Below are 18,542 nucleotides of genomic sequence, written 5' to 3'. Positions count from 1 at the left end.
CTCAAGTGCTGCCCCTGGGAACAGCAGAGCCCCCGGAAGGCAGAGCTCAGAGCAGTGACCCCAGCTTGATCCTACTGGTGTGTCTGTGCTGCCTATAATCAAAAAAGGAAACTCTTGTAACAGTGCTAAAATAGTAAAATAAAAGCAGACCTTTATTTGGAAGCTTCCAGGTGTCCCGGTGGTCATGGGCACGCCCAGTATTGTATTTTTACAATTTTTAGAGTTTTAACAAATTAGCATATCTAACAAATATTGTCCAATTAGAAGAGCAGTTGGTTAGGTAATTGTTCCCCAGGTACTGCCCCACTGGAGTTGGTCTGGGGCTTCTTTGCCCCACTTCTCGTTATGTCTTCTTAAATTCTGATTAGAAAACAGAATGTTCTTCTTGTCGGTCCTCTTTTTGAAAATAAGACTAAACAGTATTTCAGGAATGTGTTAGAAGGTTAGCTTCTTACTCTGAAATCGAAAAGAAAGGATAGGAAAAATACCAGGAGCTGTATAAACACATTTTAATGGTCTACAAAGTCATAAAGATATGAAAAATACAGAAAAAGCAAAAATGTTCAGGCATCAGCTGGGCTGGAGCAGCCATTCTTCAGCTGCTGCTCCCAAGACTCTTCCCACTCCTTGGCTGTGTGTGTCCAACACGCAGCCCAGACTGCAGGAGGTGCTCACCAGCTCGGACTGGAGTCTGCTGGGAGGGCTTTCCACCCCAAGAACCTGCTCAGTCTGGATCCTGTGTCCGCCTGGAGGTTTGCCATTGGGGTGGGGATGAGAGCAGCTGGTGCAGAAATGGAGAGGCCGTGGTTGTGCTGGGCTCCCAGCTGCCTGGGATGGCCTGGGGGACAGCCAGCACCTCCAGCTCAGCCCAGCCTCCAACACCCATGGCGTGCACAGGGCTCCCCTTTTCTTGGCAGCAGCTTTTCTTGTCAGGTCTTCATTCAGATTTTGCTGCACCTCTCTCACTCCCCTTGGCTCCCCCTGTACGTGCAGAATCTCTGGGGTGGGCTGGCCCCAGCTGGATGTTGGGTGCCCACTAAAGCTGCTTTATCAGTGCCCTCTGCAACTGGAAAGGGGAGAGAAAATAAAGGGAGAGGTAAACACTGGGAGAGATCCCTCCCTGGTCATCATCACAACAGCCTGAACCTGGGGAGAGTGATTGAATTTATTACCAAAAAATCAGAGCAGGACAATGAGAATAAAATAACCCTTAAAAACAGCTTTCCCCCACCTCCCCATCCCTCCTGTTCTCTCTGCTCTGGAGCCAGGCTGGGAGAGGTGGGAGTGTTCACCTGGAGAAGAGAAGGCTCCAGGGAGAGCTCAGAGCCCCTTACAGGGCCTAAAGAGGCTCCAGGAGAGCTGGAGAGGGACTGGGGACAAGGGATGGAGGGACAGGACACAGGGAATGGCTTCCCAGTGCCAGAGGGCAGGGATGGATGGGATACTGGGAGGGAATTGTTCCCTGGCAGGGTGGGCAGGCCCTGGCACAGGGTGCCCAGAGCAGCTGTGGCTGCCCCTGGATCCCTGGCAGTGCCCAAGGCCAGGTTGGACAGGGCTTGGAGCAAACTGGGATAGTGGGAGGTGTCCCCCAAACCATTCTGGGATTCCCTGCCTGATGCCAGCTGCTCCACAGTGAGTGCAGGGTGAGCTCAGGGCAGCCCCAAGCCCAGTGGCAGCCCTCAGCCAGGTGAGTCTCCCCAAGGCTGGAAAGGGAGCAGCTTTCTGCAAGAGACGCCTGAATAAACCAGCAGCCCTTCCTGCACAGCCTTCTGAAGGATTCCTGGCACATCCCAATCTCAGCAGCACCGCCAGGACCAGGTGGGAACCTTTTACAGAGGGGATTGATGTGTCAGGCGGGAGCGGTGCTGGGATGATTTACGGGAACAACTCGTCCACGCCGACCCCATTGCTCAGGCAGGAGAGGCCTGAAATGTGAGGGAAATCACGGAGCAGGAGCTGCGAGGGCCATCACTCACTGCTGGGAGCAGCAGCAGCCCCGGGATCGCTGCCGAGGCAGGGCTGGGTGCACTGACAGAGGTGCAGATTGCACAGGAATGTTCCTTGTCTCTTCCCAGACCTCACCTATCCTGGCATTCCCAGAAAACCCTTCTGTTCCTTCAGAGCAGGCCTGCCATGGACTAGCAGAGGGGAGCTTTTCTCTCCCTGCCCTGCCCTGCCCAGCCAGGCTCTGGTGCAGTTTTTCATGGCAGGAGGAGCAAAGCAGCCCCGAGAACAGCACAGACACCCGGAGCCGCTCCCTGAGCCTGGCAATGAGCTGAGCAGCCAGCAGGGATGGAGTGCCCTGCCTGCCGGGGCTACAGCCAGGCACAGCTCACACCAGGGCTGTGCTGGCAGCCCAGCCAGCAGCTCCTGCCACATCCTGTGTCCCTGCACAGGGCCCAGGGGTGGCCAGCCATGCCTCTGTCCTCTGGGCACTGAGCTGGCCCTGCCAGTGCTGGCCCCGAGTGGCCTCTGAGGTGCTCTGGTACCCAGAGCAGACCAACTGCAGGGAGAAACCAGACCTGGCACATAACCTGTGTGAGCTGGAGGGACCCACAGGATCATCCAGCCCAGCCCCTGTCCCTGCCCAGACACCCCAACAACCCCACCCTGGGCATCCCTGGCAGCGCTGTCCAAAGGCTCCTGGAGCTCTGGCAGCCTCGGGGCCGTGCCCATTCCCTGGGGAGCCTGGGCAGTGCCAGCACCCTCTGGGGGAAGAACCTTTCCCTGATCTCCAGTCTGAGCCTGCCCTGGCCCAGCTCCAGCCGTTCCCTGGCTCCTGTCCTGCTCACCACAGAGCAGAGCTCAGTGCCTGCCTCTCCTCTTCCCCAGGAAATTCCTCCTGTGGACACCTGGGCTCCTTCTCTCTGTGGCACACTTCCTGTGGGAGCTGAGCTGTTCTGGAGAATGATCCCAGAACAAGGTCCCACCTGCCACAACTTCACATCAACTGCTCCTACAGTTATGTGTAAAATACCTGTTTTATATTATAAATGTTAGGTGTGCAGGTAGGATGGGTCAGTCTTGCTACTCTGTTCTGCTGGAAGAGTCACTCTGCCAGCACAGAACTTCTCTGCCCGCTGGAGTGCATCAGTTCAGGCACTGAAAATGGAGCAGGAGCTGCTCTGGGTGCCTGGATAAATCCTGTCAGCACAGACCCTCCCCGAGTGCTCCCCTGGCCCAGGAGCCCTGCTGATGCAGAGCCTTCCAGTGCCTCCCAGTCTGCAGGGGCCATGTTCCAGCTGCTGGAAATGTCCAGGAAAGAACCATGGTCTTGGTGCCCTTCACAAAAGTCAACAGGTGAAAGGTGTCAAGCATAAACTTTGTCACTAGTGCAGTGGTGGTGGCTCTGGGGAGTCCTTTTGGGTCTGTGGTTGAGAGTCTGCCCCATGGTGTGCCCATGCCTGGCCTCAGAGCAGGTGAGCATCAAAAAGATCTTTTTGTGTCTCTGCAGGGCGACTCTTCCAGAGGCCCAGAGGGATGGTTCCTCCTGGAGCAGGTGACATTCCCTCATCTGCTGCTTGCCCACATCTCCTCCTGTCTCCTGTGAGCACAGGCAGTGCCAGAGCTTGGCAGAGGCACAATACAGAGTCCCAGGAGGGTCTGGGTTGGAAGGGACCTTAAAAGAGCATTTTGTCCCCCTTCCACTAGAAGGAGAAAAAAAACCTGGTCTTTTGGTTCCCTTTTCTGCCTCCTTGTTCCTCTCAGAGGTGTTTTCAGGTGCTCCCAGCCACATCAGACACAGGACAGGTGCAGGCAACAAGGCCATGGGGAAGAAAGGGTGAAAAGCTTTTTCTGGACCAGAACAAGATACACTTTAGTCAATATTGGGATTCGAGTGTCAATCCCTTTAGGCTCTATTAAAAAAGAAAGAGGTGGGTGTGAGCACAGCAAAAGGCAATGAATTCCCATTTCATGTGCCCTGTTTCCCCACATCCACCTCTCTCAGTGCCCACAGGCCCAGGAATGTGCCCTAAATCCTTTGGGAGCCCTGTGCTCACAGCCCCAGGTTGAAGAGAGCAGGGAGGGATGGCACTTTGCAAACAAGACTCTCAATGTGCAGGAAGAGAATTGATCCCAGTGTGATTAAGCATTAGGTAGAGACGAACATATAATTATCCAGTCAAAGCAAGGTGTCTTCATCTCGAGGAGCCTTGGCTCCTCTCCAGAGTTACTCCCACTGCAACTGCGAGCACCCCAGCTCCCCCAGGAGATCTCCTGCTTGGGACTCCCCTCCTTCACCCAGCTCTTGCTGGACGCCCCTTGCCACATGGAGAAATGGGAAGCACAGATGTCACCCAGAGAAACGGGAAGCACAGATGTCCAGCATGGGGCACACAGCAGAGCCAGTTTCCTGTGCCTTGTCACACGGGCCTGGAGGCAGAGCTGGTCCGAGGACACCGTGGAGCATCACTGCATGCCAAGGTCACAGCCCCACGCTGCCTCATGGTGACCTCTGTGTCACAGCTGCTGGGTCAAACAGCCCAAGGAGGTGCAGGGATCTGCAGCAAGAGTCAGCCCCAGCCCTGTACAGATGTGCTCTCTCCGTTTCCAGATTAACCTTTCAGAAATGTCAGCCAAACAACCGCCGCCTCCCTGGTACAACCTGGAATTTTCAGGCCTGTGACTAGAGCTTCAATTAACTCCTTCAGTGCTCCTGCTCACCTTCCAGTCCTCTCCCAGGAAATTCCAGCTCCAGGGTCCTTTCTTCTGCAGCTATTTTGATGCCCCACACGTTGGTGACCTCTCTCTCCTGCTGCACCTCTTGGGATGGAGAAGTCGAAGGGCACTGCTGAAACAGGAGTGCTTGCAGGGGTGTTCAAAAGGGAGGAGCAGCACATTCCTAACCTGTGCTAGCTGGGCTGCCACTGCAGCAATAGCAGGGCAGGGTGGGATCATCCTCCCTCCCAGAAGACGTCCACAAATCAACAACAGAGTGTACTGCAGCAGATTGCACAGGAATGTTCCTTGTCTCTTCCCAGACCTCACCTATCCTGCATTCCCAGAAAACCCTTCTGTTCCTTCAGAGCAGGCCTGCCATGGACTGGCCCAAGCATCCGAAAGTGACCCAAATGTTCCAAGTGGCCCAGTTGTGGCCCTGTGGGCACAGTACTCCTCTGGCAGCACGTTCATTAAGAGCTTTCCTGTTCATTAAGTGCGTGCAGGGCTCCTGGAAAATCCAGGATGGGCAGGATACAGCTGGGAGTCACTCAGAGCAAACAGAGAGAAGGGGGCAGGCAAGGCAGAAGGGCTAGAGAAGGTCAGGGGATGCCTGAGCTGGACTGGAGGTGTGAGAAGGAAGAGGATTAGGGAATCATCTCTGCACCTTTGCACACTGGAGGAGCAGAAAGAGAGCGGCCAGAGGGAGCCCCCTGCCCTCCCCAGGTGCCACCTGCCCTCTCCAGGGGGCTGCAGGAAGGGGCTGCAGGCCCTGGGCTGCACAGAAATCCACATCTGTAGTTAGAGGGTGTCTGGACAGCTCTTCTGGGTCATTTTCAGATGGGTTTTCAAGGACCTAATGAAGGTATCCCTGCCCACAGCAGTGGGATTGGAACCAGATGATCTTTAAGGTCCCTTCTAACCCAACCCATCCTGTGATTCTGAGCCCAGGACCTTGGGCTAGTTGAGGCTGTTGCACAAAAAAGGCCCACACTGAGCAAATCACCTCCAGCTGCCCCAAGTGTCCAGCTGGGTGTCTTTGAGTGAGTGTCTTTGGGTGAGATTCTTTTTTCCATAGGTGATTGTGGGCTGTGTCAGTGTGAGGGACCCTCCGCCTCTGGGTGTGGTGAGAGGATTTGGCGCACAGGAGAAACTGAACCCTGGCTCACCTTGCAGTGATGCCTACAAGGAAAGGTGGAAACTGGGCTGGCCTTGAAGGGATGTGGTTGTGACAACCCTGAGGGCAAGCTGGAAGAGAAGGCCAATATTGGGGTGACAAACCACAAGTGAGGAGTGAAGGCGCAGTAGCATTTCTATTCCTGGTATACACAGGTAAAGATAATCACACACATTATAGAATGTCAGAATGGATTGGGCTGGGAGGGACAAGCTCATCCATTCCCACCCCTGCCATGTGCAGGGACACCTCCCACTGTCCCAGGCTGCTCAAAGCCCCATCCAGCCTGGCCTTGGGCACTGCCAGGGATCCAGGGGCAGCCACAGCTGCTCTGGGCACCCTGTGCCAGGGCCTGCCCACCCTGCCAGGGAACAATTCCTAATTCCCAATATCCCATCCATCCCTGTCCTCTGGCAGTGGGAAGCCATTCCCTGTGTCCTGGCACTCCAGTTCTTGATGAAAAGTCCCTCTCTGGCTTCCTTGCAGCCCCTTCAGACCCTGAAAGGTGCTGTGAGTTTTCCACACAACCTTCTCCTCTCCAGGCTGAACAATCTCAGCTCCCAGCATGGCTCCATAGGGAAGGGGCTCCAGTCCAGACCTGCTGCCAGAGTTCTATGTTCCGTGTCCTAGGGGCACCAGGACTGTATGCAGAGTTCCAAGCAGGGTTTCACATGGATACAGACATATCCACACATTGTCCATGGCTCTGGTGGCAGTTGAACCTCTGCCTAGCAGGGACAGAGCCACCACCTCCCCATATTGTTCAGCTTTCCCCGGCACAATCCTTCCCTCCTCCTTTCCTCACTGAGCAAATGAGTTCACTTAATAAAAATCCACCTTTCTGCTTCTCACATGGGATGGCTGCACATGGGATCTGCCTGTGCAGGAGCCCTTGTCCCTCCAGCACAGGGAAGGCTGCCGGAGGGCTCAGCAGAGTGGGAATCCGTCTTCACCCTGCTTCAGCTACAGTGTAACCCTCGTGCTCTTTGGGTAAACTGAGGCAAGCTGCTGTCCTTCCTGCCCGCGGGAGACTTATCCCAAAGGGCAGGGATGGCGAGAGGGCTCAGCCACAGGGAAGAGTTCTTCTTCGGGCTGTACCCAAAGGACTCTCTGACATCCTTCCCTCGGGCTCCGCAACCGCAGCAGCCGAATCTGGTGAGGAAGAGGAGGCACCGCGGGTTCGGATGTCTCTCGCCGCCTCCCCGGTGCGCAGATCCAGAGCAGGTGAAAACACCCGCCGAGGTCTCCGGTGCCTCCCGAGGGGCTCCGAGCCGTGGCCCCCGCGGTCCCCGGGGCGATGCGGGCGCGGCTGCGGCGGGAGGTGGGGAGGAGGGAGAGGGCCCGGTGCCCGCCACCGCCCGGGCGTCCCTCTCCGCCGCTTCCTTTAGGTGGCACCTCTCCTCCAGGAATGAGGCTCCCGGCCCCGCGCAGCCCTGCCCGGGCCGCGGCCGCGCACCGCGGGGGCTCCGCCGCGGAGCCGCCGCCGTCGGAGCGGCCCCTCCTCCCCTCGCCAGCCCGTGCCCGGCTCCCCCGTCCTCCCGCTCACTCCTCCAGCCAGTAAATCCGATCTAGGCTGATTCCTCTCACGTCAAACCACATGATCCCATAAAACATTCATCGCCTCTCCATCCCCGCTCGCTCGCCGCTCGCTCCCGGGATCCAGCGCAGCCGGCTCCACTCCTCGCCGCGGGATCCGCCGCAGCCCCGGCCCCGTGCGTGCGGCGGGCGGGCGGGCGGGCGGAGGGAGGAGGAGGCAGGCGAGGCGAGGCGAGGCGAGGCGAGGCGAGGCAGGGAGGGGGAGCCTCGCCTGGATGCTGACTCCAGCTCGGGGGCTGCTCATTCCCCCGATGAGCGAGGGCGCCGGCACCGGGAGCGCCACCCCCCTCCCCGTGCGCCGCCGCTCCCCGCTCGGGCTGAAGTTTGGCTCCGGGATCTGCCCCGCTTTCCCAAGGATTGTACTGCTGCCGCTCCACTTTGCGCCTCCAGACGTGCCTTCCCCGACCCCTAAGATGAAGAGGGCGATAGCAGAAGGTAGGTACGCCCCGGTCCCCCTCCGCCGCCGCGGCTCCCCCGGGCAGGGCACGGCGGCCGCGGCCCCAACTTCTCCCGGCGCCGGGAACTTCCCTCGCTGCAACTTTTTTTTCCCCGTGGGGTCTTCGGGAGCGGCCAAGGTCCCACGAGGGGAAGAGGGGCACGGGGCCGAGCCGGGAGCGGGCGCTGGGGCCGGGAGAGTCGGAGGGGAGGGCGCGGGGGGAGCGGGAGCGCCGCGGCCGCGGGAGCGGAGCGGAGACGAGGCCGGAGAGGGAGCGAGTACCGGGCAAGGCTCGGCTCCAGCCGCGGAGCACGGCAGCGGGATGGAAGGAGGACAGAGGGATGATGGAAAGGGAGCAGCGGGGTGGAAGGAGAGCAGCGGGCTAAACCTCCTCCAGCCGCCGCCCAGCCTCGGCTTGGCTCAGCTCGGCCTTGGAGTGACCGGGCGAAGTTGGTGCCTCGGGGGGAAGCGCGTCCCCAGCCCGCATCCCGCATCCCGCGGCGGGGGGCCGGGAGGGCGGGAGAGGGGATGGGGCAGCCCGGCTTGCCCCGCTCGGAGCCCGGCCGCCGGGGGAGCTCCGGCTCCGCTCCCCGAACCCGTCCCGCTCGCGGAGCCTCCGGACGGGGAAGTTCCCGGAGGGTCCGGGCGCCCCGCAGGGACAGCGGGTCCCGGGGTGCGGTGGGGCTCTCCGCAGAGCCCTCCCTTAGGGTCCCGACGCTTCATGTTCAGGAGCCAGAGGCTGGGAAGGGCTGGGGATGCAGGGGCTGAACCCCCTTTCCACTTGCTCGCTGCGCCGGGGGAGAGGCGCGGAGCTCGCAGCCTGGCACGGCCGGACTCTGCCTAAACCAGCCCTTTTCCATGGACTTTGGCGACAGTCTTTGTTTCCCGGCCCCGGTTGCGGGCTGGGGCTGGGACAGGGCTGGCACAGGGGCCGGGGGCTGCGGCGGCTCTCGGAGCCCCCCGGTCCCGCCGTGCCTCAGCAGCTTGCGGGGGCTCCGGGGGCACCGGGATGCGTCCCCAGCTCGGGAGGGACATTCGCTGCCAGGCTGCGGGCTCAGCCCGCTCGAGAAGCGTTTGCCACCCAGGTGTGTTCGCTGGGAACCCAGCCCACGGATTGCAGTTTTTAACTGAAGGGATCAGCCCATCGTGTGAGCTCCCGGGCTGGCCAGGTGCTGGGCAGGGGAGGTTTGGGCACGCGGAGCCTCTGGCTGCTCTGACTCTGCTCCCAGCTGTGCTGTCTCCAGCTCGCTTCCCCTTCCCATCAACGACACAGATATAATTCTCTTTTCCTTTCTATTTTGGAGGGCACTCTGGCTGATTTATTTGTGACGACCAAAGGACACATCCAAGCTGTGATCCACACCGCACACTGCCTCCTTGAGAGGCTTTGTGTCCATCTGAAACGTGAAATGGCCAATTTATTCTTGTTCGGGGAACACCTTGGGAGCAGGCTCGGCTGCCAGCTTCTCGCCGGGCCCTGAGGGGATGCTGACACCCGAGCCTCCATTTGCCGGGGCCGTGCCCGGCGCAGGGGTTGCCATCGATCTGAGCCCGGCGGCTCCGTGCCCAGCTCGGCCCGCCGGTGCCGGGCTGTGCCGGGGGCTCTTTGTCACCCGCGGTGCTGGCAGAGCAGCCCAGGCGCTGGGTGTGGTGCGGACACCCCGATCCCCTCTACTCCATCCCCGCTGCTGCTGCAGCGCTGCTCTCCCCACGCAGTGACACTCCCGGCTGCCGCCAGCATCGTGTGGAACAACACGGGGAATAATGAAATATAAAAACTGTGTTACAACGGCTTTATTTATAGAACAAGGCTTGGAGGAGTTTGGGGTTGAATTATTTGCTTTTTTTGCTGTAGTTTATGAATTGCTCCTGTGAGAGGCTGCCTTGCTGGCAGGTTTGGCTGGAAAGTCCTTACAAACCTGGGGGATTCTGTTTAGCTGAGTGTCCATCCTGCTGGATCTGGACTACATTTCCCACTGTGGGCTGCCAGGATGCTTCAAGTGCCTTGTAAGCCAGAAATAGCCACCAGGGGCAGTTGGACAGGCAGAGCTTTCCCTGTTTTCAGCACTTGCTGCCTTATTAACACAATTCATTTTTACTGAAAAGGGGCTTTCTATGCTTATTTTTTTTTTAACCCGAATACAAACCCTTGTAATATGAGAACCTACATCAACATCACCGATGTGAGAGCAGCTCTTTTTTTTTTTCCTCTTGAGAAAAGACACCATTCATTGCATTATTCTGTATTTCCTGTCTTTATAATGTAAATTTTTTATCGAGGATGCTCTGCATTTTCTGGGCTTTGTCCCCCTTTCCCAGCCGGCAGCACAGACCTCAGACCTGTATTCCATGGGCCCATCAAAGGCTGTGTTTGGAGAGGTTTTCTAAAGAGGAATGTGCTCAAAGAGGAATTTTAGGGCAAAAAGGTGGAGGTGCTGTTGCACCACTCGGTGCCTGGGCGTTGAACTGGTGCAGACATGGTTGTTCCCTGCTGGATCTGGGATGTTTTCCCAGACAAAGCTGGGCCAGAGGAGGAGTTAATGAGAAGCAGTGAGAAAGTGTGGAGGGCTGTGGGCAGCACGTGCTGAACCAGCCGGGCCCCTCATTAATTCCTGCAATCCCGAGCTCAGGAGCTCCGGGCTTGCCTTGGGAAAACCTCCTGGGAGCCTGTTGTGTCCATAAAGGAGTGGGAAGGAGAAGGAGTCGCTGGTGGGAAGGAGCAAGAGGACAGTTTGTCTCACAGCATCTCTCTCTGCTCTGCCCTGCTCCCTGCACTGCTCCAGGGGCCTGGAATGCAAGGGCAGGAGAGTGGCTGTCGCTCCATCCGCTCATCCTGTGGAGCTGGGAGCTGGCAAGGGCCACGGGGATGCACAGCTGAGATCCCACATTCCCTGTGCCAGGCTGTGCCTGCTGACACAGGCCCTGTGCTGTGTAATCTTCTGACCCCAACGACGACTTTGGCCTCTGAGCCTTCCAAAGGAATAACCAAAATCCAGCAGCACAGATGAGAATTTTCCACATTTTTTTTCTCGGAAGCAGCGAGGAGCCTGTGAACTGGGGGCAGGGAAGGGGAGGATGCTGCACCCCTGCACGCACAGCCCTGCTGGCTGAGAGCACTGGGGCTCCTTCCCTTGCCATCCTCCTGAGCCACACGCAAGGAGAGGGAAAATCGCCTGAGCCAGAGCCTGCACACAAAGCAGGACGAGGCAGATTGCACAGAGCTGAGCTCCCATTTCTGCTCTGAGCCTGCCCTGGGCTGCTGTGCCGGCGGCTCGGGCGGCTCAGCCCCGCCGTGCTCAGCCCATCCCCTGGATGGGGGGAGCTGCAGCCTGGGATTCGCCCTGCAGGGACCAGGAAGGAGCCGCTCTGAACAGCTCTGCGTCCTCTTCCCCTTGGATTTGCAATGCTCTCTGCTGCTGTCACCTTCAGTGAGAGGGATCTCCGAGTGCCAGGCGCCTCTTTTGATGTTCCTGAAGAGGTTCTCTCTTTATGCAGGAGGCACAGCCCCCGTGGAACAGGAGAACCCTGCACCACTGCACAGGGGGGATGTCAGAGGCAGCAGCTCAGCGTGGGGCCTGCCAGGGCTGGGAGTTTCTGGGAGGGCTTGTCCCTCCTGGCCAGGTGGGAAGCTCTGTGCTGGGTCCCAGAGCCAGATGGAGCCGTCTGGGATTTGTGAGTAGCAGGGTGTCAGGGCTTCTCCATCCCAGACACACAGTGGTGTGGGAGGGAGGAGTGAGGCTGGTGAGACACAAAGCCCACCTTCTCCTCCCCTTTCCTGCTGTGGCTGCAACTCCTGGAGGTTTCCAGAGGCTGAGGGAAAAGGGGACAATTGTACTGAAAAGTCTTAATCAGCTGAAAGAGGCTGAGGGTGGATCCTGCCGTGCTTGCGCAGAGATGCTGGAGGAATTCGTGCAGAGTTTGCTCAAATGTGCAAACTCACCTTAGCCTGAGCTGTGTCAGCCTGAGACTGCTGGGACACGTGGGAATGGGAGTCTGGAGTGGCTGGTTACCCCTTGTGTGGTGTTCAGAGGGGTGTGTGAGCTCAGGGCAGTGGCACCAGGTGATACAGCTGTCTCCCTTGGGCTGTGTGCAGCAGCCTGTGTGGGAAGAGCACATCTCATGGTGTGGCACAGACCCTGACTGTGCCTGCTTTGCTTTTGGAGTGCTCCTAGAAGGCCTGTGGAGTCTGGTCTTGGCCCTGCTTCTGCCTTCTTTGTATCCTTGACCAGGTCAATGAGCCTTTCTGCGATGTAGTCTTAGCTTTTCCAGCACTGTCCCTCAAAGAGTGATGCTCAGTTATGTCCCAAGGGACCCAGGATATGCTTAAACTCAGCCCAGAGCTGAAATGTGGAGGTCTGAGCAATCACTGATCACCTCCTCAGCAGTGCCACAGTGTCAGGTGACAAGACTGATGATCTCCTGAGGGCTGTTGCTGCATCCACAGCAGGTTTGTGTCTCTGGGCTGGCCCACCTTCCTCCCAACCTTCACACTGCAGCTGATCAACAGCACCAGCAGATTTTACAGCATTTATTGTCCCTCTCCTGGAACCAGGAGATTAGAAAAGCACTTGAGTTTTATTTGGAATCCTCCTCGGTTGTCAAGGAAAGCAGAAACACTCCACAAGCACATGCAAAGCATCAAGGAGACTGGAAACAAGAAAACACAAACACCCCAGTGCTGGGATTTTTTGTTCAGTTTCAGGAAAGCTCAGCAGTTTGAGGCATCACCCTGATGACTCTCAAGCAGCAGTGCTGGGTCCTGTCTGCCTGGGTCAGGCAAGGCCAGGCTCAGAATATTTGCTTTCATGAAATCATGGAATATTTTGGAGGAATCACCTGGATACACCTGGAGTACCTCTGGAGGTATCTAAAGAACCTCTTGCTCAAAGCACAGATGATTTCAAAGCCAGATCTGGTTGCTCAGGGACTTGTCCTTCCAGCATGGATGTCTTTCCCAGGATGGATATCTTCCCAAGGATGGAGATACCCTGTCCTCCTCCACACAGGTGCTCCCTGTCCCTTTGGTGACCTGGGGGTGCCTGGCTCTGTCCCTGGGCGCGGCAGGGCAGGGGCAGGAGTGATGGTGAACTTCACACTGGCTCCCTGTGAGGTCAGAGCAGGTGCTGGGGAGGCACCAAAGAGGGGTAAAAGCCAGGTCACGGCCAGGGGACATTTGGGATGGCAGCAGGAACACTCAGGGTGGCAGCAGGACACTCGGGGTGGCAGTAGGGACACTCAGGGTGGCAGCAGGGACATTTAGGGTGGCTGCAGGGACACTCAGGGTGGCTGCAGGATACTCAGGATGGCAGCAGGGACACTCAGGGTGGCAGTAGGGACACTCAGGGTGGCAGCAGGGACATTTAGGGTGGCTGCAGGGACACTCAGGGTGGCTGCAGGGACACTCAGGGTGGCAGCAGACCCTTTCAGACGTTTCCTGTGCTGGTGTTTGCTTTGGTGGCTGCTCCTGGGGAAGAAGCCCCTGGCCAGTTTTACATGGCCTGGTTCCAGCTGCCCCAGCCCAGTGTCCCACATCAATGGTCATTAAACACAGCTCCCCTGGAGCTCTGCAGTCCTCAGATGCACCCTGTGCTGGGAGCCTTTCCTGGCACCCTGCAGGGGCAGGGACCTCTCTGAGGACACACAAACCTGGCCAAATCCCAGAATCCTGGAGGGGCTGGTGGAAGGGTCCAGGGCTATTGCACCTCAGCTCAGGTCTGCTGTGGTCTGCTCTGTCCAAGCTTTGGAAACCTCCAGTGAAGGAGCCTTGCTGGCCTTTCCCAGTGCTGGAGCTGATTAAAAAGCTTTTCCTGATGTCTGAACTGAAGCCCCTAAGCTGTAGTTCTTGGCTGTGGCTCCTTGCTGTGTCACCTGGCCACACAAAGGTGTGGTTTGCTCTGCTGTCCTCTCAACTGCCTTGGAGTAGCTGGAGGCTGGAATTAAATCTCCCCTCCCCTTCTCTTTTCCAAGCCCAACCATCATAATTCCCTCTGCCTGACCCTGTAGGATATACTCGGGCATATATTGGGAAGGAATTGTTCCCTGGGAGGGTGGGCAGGCCCTGGCACAGGGTGCCCAGAGCAGCTGGGGCTGCCCCTGGATCCCTGGCAGTGCCCAAGTCCAGGTTGGACAGGGCTTGGAGCAGCCTGGGATGGTGGAGTTCCAGCCCAGCCAGCCAAGGACAAGGACTGGACATCGGCTCCTTCCTCCTTCCAGGACCTGCATCCTGAGAGGATCCAAACCCTTTTGCCCCATGGTGTTTGTTTACTGGAGCTGGCTCACAGAAACCTCCTTGTCCAGCATTTCTGTCCTTGATCCATGGGCTGCAGAGCCTTTATTGGCAGCTGTGCTCTGATCCCACCCCGAGCTGCAATTCCACACGGAGGGGGGAACGGTCAGATCCAGCAGTGGAAAGAGGCTCAGTGCCTGCAGGGGAGTTTCCAGCCCATCCCAGCTTCTCTCAGTCCCACTGCAGCTGGACACATTCCCTCCCTGGCTCTGGGAATCCTGGTGCCTTCCCAGCACTTTGTTTTCTCTCTCCGTGCTGCACCTTCTGCTGGAAACAAAAGAATGTTTGCATTCCAGCGCGATGCTTCCCTTTCTTCCCTGAGTGCAGGGGATAATTACAGTGCCTTGCACTAATTGATCCCTTATTAGTGATAATTGTGATTTACATGGTGCTTTAGGAAGGGGCATTTCTGTGGCAGAAGTGATGCTCTAATGTCACACTTCGCGGTGGCTTGTGATGTGTCACCTCATCTCCCGTGAGCTGCTCATGGGGGAAACGGGTTCACTTTTATTTTTTTGTTAAAAACCAATCTTTTGCAAGAACCATCTGGCTGCTAAATTCTCCTCCCGGAGCTGTGTGGTTTGCAGGGAGTTCATTTGCGTCTTTAGCTACTAAAGAGGAAGTAAAAGTGACTGATTAGTCTGAGACTGGGACCATTCACATCAAAGTGACAGATTTTGCGAGCTGGATTTGGGGAAGTGTTTAAAACTGGTGTGTTTTCATTAAATTTTGAAGACTGTGGGCAGAAGTGTGCTCTTGGCACTGCAGCTCAGCGCTCAGCCCTGCACCCTGGGTTGTTATGTCACAGTGAATTGTGGGGCTGTTCAAATTTGCCTCTGCTTGTTTGATGACTTTAAATATTGATTTTAATTGTGCCTCTTTCTTAAGGCTGTGAGTGATGGTGGGAGCCATGGACGGTAGTCCCTGAGCACAATGCAGCCATGTGCACTGGGAGGTGGGAACTCAGCCTGGCTCTTCAGTGGAGGGGAGGGAGAGGAAGGAAAATACCTTTGCAGCCCCCAAACTCAGCTTTCCCTGCTCCCACGGGGGCTTGGCAGGGATGTGCCATGAGCTGCTGGCCAAGTTGGGTTCTCAGGAGCCCTTTGGGGGTGCCAGGGTAAGGCTGGGAGGGCTCCACACTCTCCCCTGTCCACAGGGGTCATTGGAAAGCCTAAGAGCAAATCTGGAGTTTGGGAATGTGGAATTTGTCACTGTAGAGAGAAATGGTCACCTGGGAGCCACCAGGACCTGTAGGACTTGCACTACAAAGATCTGGAGGGACATGACACAGGGAATGGCTTCAAACTGACAGAGACTGGGTCTAGATTGGGTATCAGGAAAGATCCTTCCCTGGGAGGGTGGGCAGGCCCTGGCACAGGGTGCCCAGAGCAGCTGTGGCTGCCCCTGGACCCCTGGCAATGTCCAAGGCCTGGCTGGACAGGGCTGAGAGCAGCCTGGGACAGTGGAAGGTGTCCCCCAAACCATGGCAGGGGTGGCACTGGATGAGCTTTAAGGTCCCTCCCAACCCAAACCAGTCTGGGACTCTGGGACTGCACATCCCTGTGGCACTGGTATATTTTCAGGAGCAGTGGGAGCTGTGGTGCGAGCAAATCCCTCTCCCTGTGCTCAGGTTCCTTGCCAAGCACACATCCTGCTGGATCTGGCCCTGATCAATGCTCTCTGTGGCCGTGCAAACACGGTTAGCATTGGCTTTACACTAGAGGGCTGTCTGTCCCTTTCCCTCTGCGAGCAGCCCGTGTGCCAGGAACATTCCTGTGGCAGGTCCAGGATCCCTCGGTCTGCCAGCATCCCATCCTGTGGGGTGGGGAGTGCTGCAGGCTGCTGTCTGCTGCTCAGCTCTGCTCTCTGTGCTGCTCACAGCATCCCTGCCCTGGGCTGGAGGCCCTTTAGAGCTTCTGGTGAAGTGGAGCTCTCTGGCTCTGCCCCCTGTCCAGCTCAGCAGTTTCCAAACAGGATTCCTTCCCCTCCTGTTTTTCCAGGCCCCTTTTGCCCCTTTTGCACTCTGTGGTGCACAGGGGTGCTCTGGGTTTCCAGGAGTGTGGCATTTCCCGCTGCTGCCCTGCCCTGGTGAGGATCTGCAGCCCTGAACAGCTGCACATCCAGCTGGGGGGTGACAGACAGGAATTGTTTTGGAAATGGCTCTGGGGGCTGGAGGAGCCTTTGTGTCCCAGGGCTAAAAGAGATTTGGCTGCTTCTGCCTGAAGGTTCATCTGGGACAGTTCCTCTGGCTCTCCTGTGGGACCTCTGGGGGGCTGGGACCTCTGGGGACATTGCCACCATGAAGCCTGGTTGCTTTGGACGCCTGCTGCCATTTGTTTCATGGAATCACAGGATGTCCTGAGCAGGAAGGGACCCACAGGGACTATCCAGTCCCACCCCTGTCCCTGCCCAGACCCCCCAACAATCCCACCCTGGGCATCCCTGGCAGCGCTGTCCAAAGGCTCCTGGAGCTCTGGCAGCCTCGGGGCCGTGCCCATTCCCTGGGGAGCCTGGGCAGTGCCAGCACCCTCTGAGGGAAGAACCTTTCCCTGATCTCCAGCCTGAGCCTGCCCTGGCACAACTTCCTGCTGGTTGAATTTAATTGATTGGTTTAATTCTGTCCCCATTCACCTTTAACTTGTAAAGTTGGTCAAGATGGAACCAGCTAAAGCTTGCCTTTGCCTGACACACATGGTTTGAATTCAGGCCTGCCTGGAGAATTCCAACCCCAAACACAACCCCTCCCTCATGCCACACATTTGTGGCACTGAATTTTCCTGTTCCTGGATGCCTGGAGCAGTGGGAGCTGCTCCTGCCCAGCGATGTCCCACCCTGTCCCAGTGATGGTGGTGGGACACTGCTGGGCCATGGGGATCAGGTGTTGGACCTGCTCTGCATCCACCCCCCCCGCCACGGCTGGGACGGGAGCAGGAGCAGCAGCGGGAGCTGCTGTCCCCTGGGCTCAGGACAGGGATGTCCCCGGGCCGAGGGTCCCTTTGCTGCTCAGGGTCACTGCTGCAGGCAGCATCGCCTGCTGTCCCTGTCCTGTCACCCAGGGCACAGCTGGGAGCTGTGGGCAGGCAGGAGGGCCCCAGCTGGCCCTGCTGGCACAGAGCTGCTGTGCCCTGCCCATGCCAGCCAGGCAGGGCAGCTCAGGAACCACACAAACATGGAATGGGTTGGGTTGGGTTGGGTTGGAGGGACCCTACAGCCCATCCCTGCCATGTCAGGGACACCTTCCACTGTCCCAGGCTGCTCCAAGCCCCAGTGTCCAGCCTGGCCTTGGGCACTGCTAGGGCTGGGGCAGCTGCCCAGGCTGGGTTCATGGGCTGCATCTCTCACCCCACCCTGCTCCCCCACATTTACACAGCTCTGGGCAGAGCTGCTGTATCCCCCACTTGGCTGGGTCCATTTCAGGCCACAAAATGGATTTTAGACGCTTTGGATGGGAAGCAAAGGGATTGTGCCCCCCCAGCCTCCCTGGGCATGGCAGGGGGATCAGGCTCAGCCCCTGCAGGATTGATGTTCCAGGATTGATGTTCCAGGACTGATGTTCCAGGTTTGAACCTTGAGTTCTGACATCAGGGTTCAGCTGGGCTTGGCAGCAGAGCCTGGCTGAGGGGTGCAGCTTCATCTTCAGGTGACCTCCAAGGTCACCCCCTTGGGTTTGATGTCACCCACAAGCCCAAGGAGCCATTTCTCCCAAGCTTTTACCAAGACCCAGCTTCTACCATGACACAAATTTTGCTGCTGAGGCACTGGAGACAGTGTGGGGTCTGGAAATCAGACAGTATTTGTTTAAACATCAGTCCCACTACTCGAGCACTCTTCCTGTTTTCCTGAGGCTGTGTCCTCTGCTGGGTGCAGAGTGTGGTCCCAAAGCCCTGGGAAGGGCCTCTGTGAGGGGCTGGGGGTGCTGCTGGCTGGGGATTGTGTCCAGTCCCTGTTCCCTTCTCTCCCAGGCTGGAAGGGAGCTCCATGGGACAGCACAGCCGAGGAGAGACACTTGTGCCAGTGGCACAATAAATGACCCTGAGCTGCCTTGGGGAGCCAGCCCAGGAGAGCTTTTCCTTGGCCATAGCTTTTCTGTGGGGAATGCTTTGCTTTCTCCGTTTATTTTTGGCTTTCTTAGAGTTTCTCAAGGCTTACAATTAATCCTGAGCTTTGGGGTGGCCAGCTGGGCTGCAGGGCCAGAGTCTGACTCAGAACACTGGGTTTGGCCATTTCCTGGGGAGCTTGGATTTACTGGGAGCTTGGAAAAGTTTAACCTGGGGACACCTGGGCCATATGCAGAGTGCTTTGCATGGAGAGACAGCTGGGCCAGGGGAAGTGTCCCTGCCTATGGCAGGGGTGACACTGGATTATCTCTAAGGTTCCCCCAGTCCAAG

General features: G+C 57.6%; 1 protein-coding gene and 1 long non-coding RNA gene across 2 annotated transcripts in view; one reads left to right on the top strand and one right to left on the bottom strand.

Moving 5' to 3' along the window:
- Positions 1 to 493: 493 nt before the first annotated feature.
- LOC128797240 (uncharacterized) lies at positions 494 to 5,237 on the bottom strand. Its single transcript, XR_008434064.1, has 2 exons — positions 4,666 to 5,237; positions 494 to 1,066 (listed from the first exon to the last, which is right to left on the bottom strand). It is a non-coding gene; the product is annotated as an uncharacterized LOC128797240 (long non-coding RNA).
- Positions 5,238 to 6,010: 773 nt separating this feature from the next.
- The window catches only part of RTN4R (reticulon 4 receptor), an 82,842-nt gene continuing 70,310 nt past the window's right edge, over positions 6,011 to 18,542 (top strand). The window contains exon 1 of the mRNA XM_053959630.1: positions 6,011 to 7,867. Within this exon, the coding sequence (XP_053815605.1) occupies positions 7,648 to 7,867 (220 nt within the window). The 5' untranslated portion in view covers positions 6,011 to 7,647. The remainder of the gene's footprint in view (positions 7,868 to 18,542) is intronic.

This window comes from Vidua chalybeata, chromosome 18 (assembly GCF_026979565.1).
Source record: "Vidua chalybeata isolate OUT-0048 chromosome 18, bVidCha1 merged haplotype, whole genome shotgun sequence".
Taxonomy (NCBI): Eukaryota; Metazoa; Chordata; class Aves; order Passeriformes; family Viduidae; genus Vidua; species Vidua chalybeata.
Note: the sequence above shows the minus strand (reverse complement) of the source record. Positions and strands in the feature narration are given on the sequence as shown.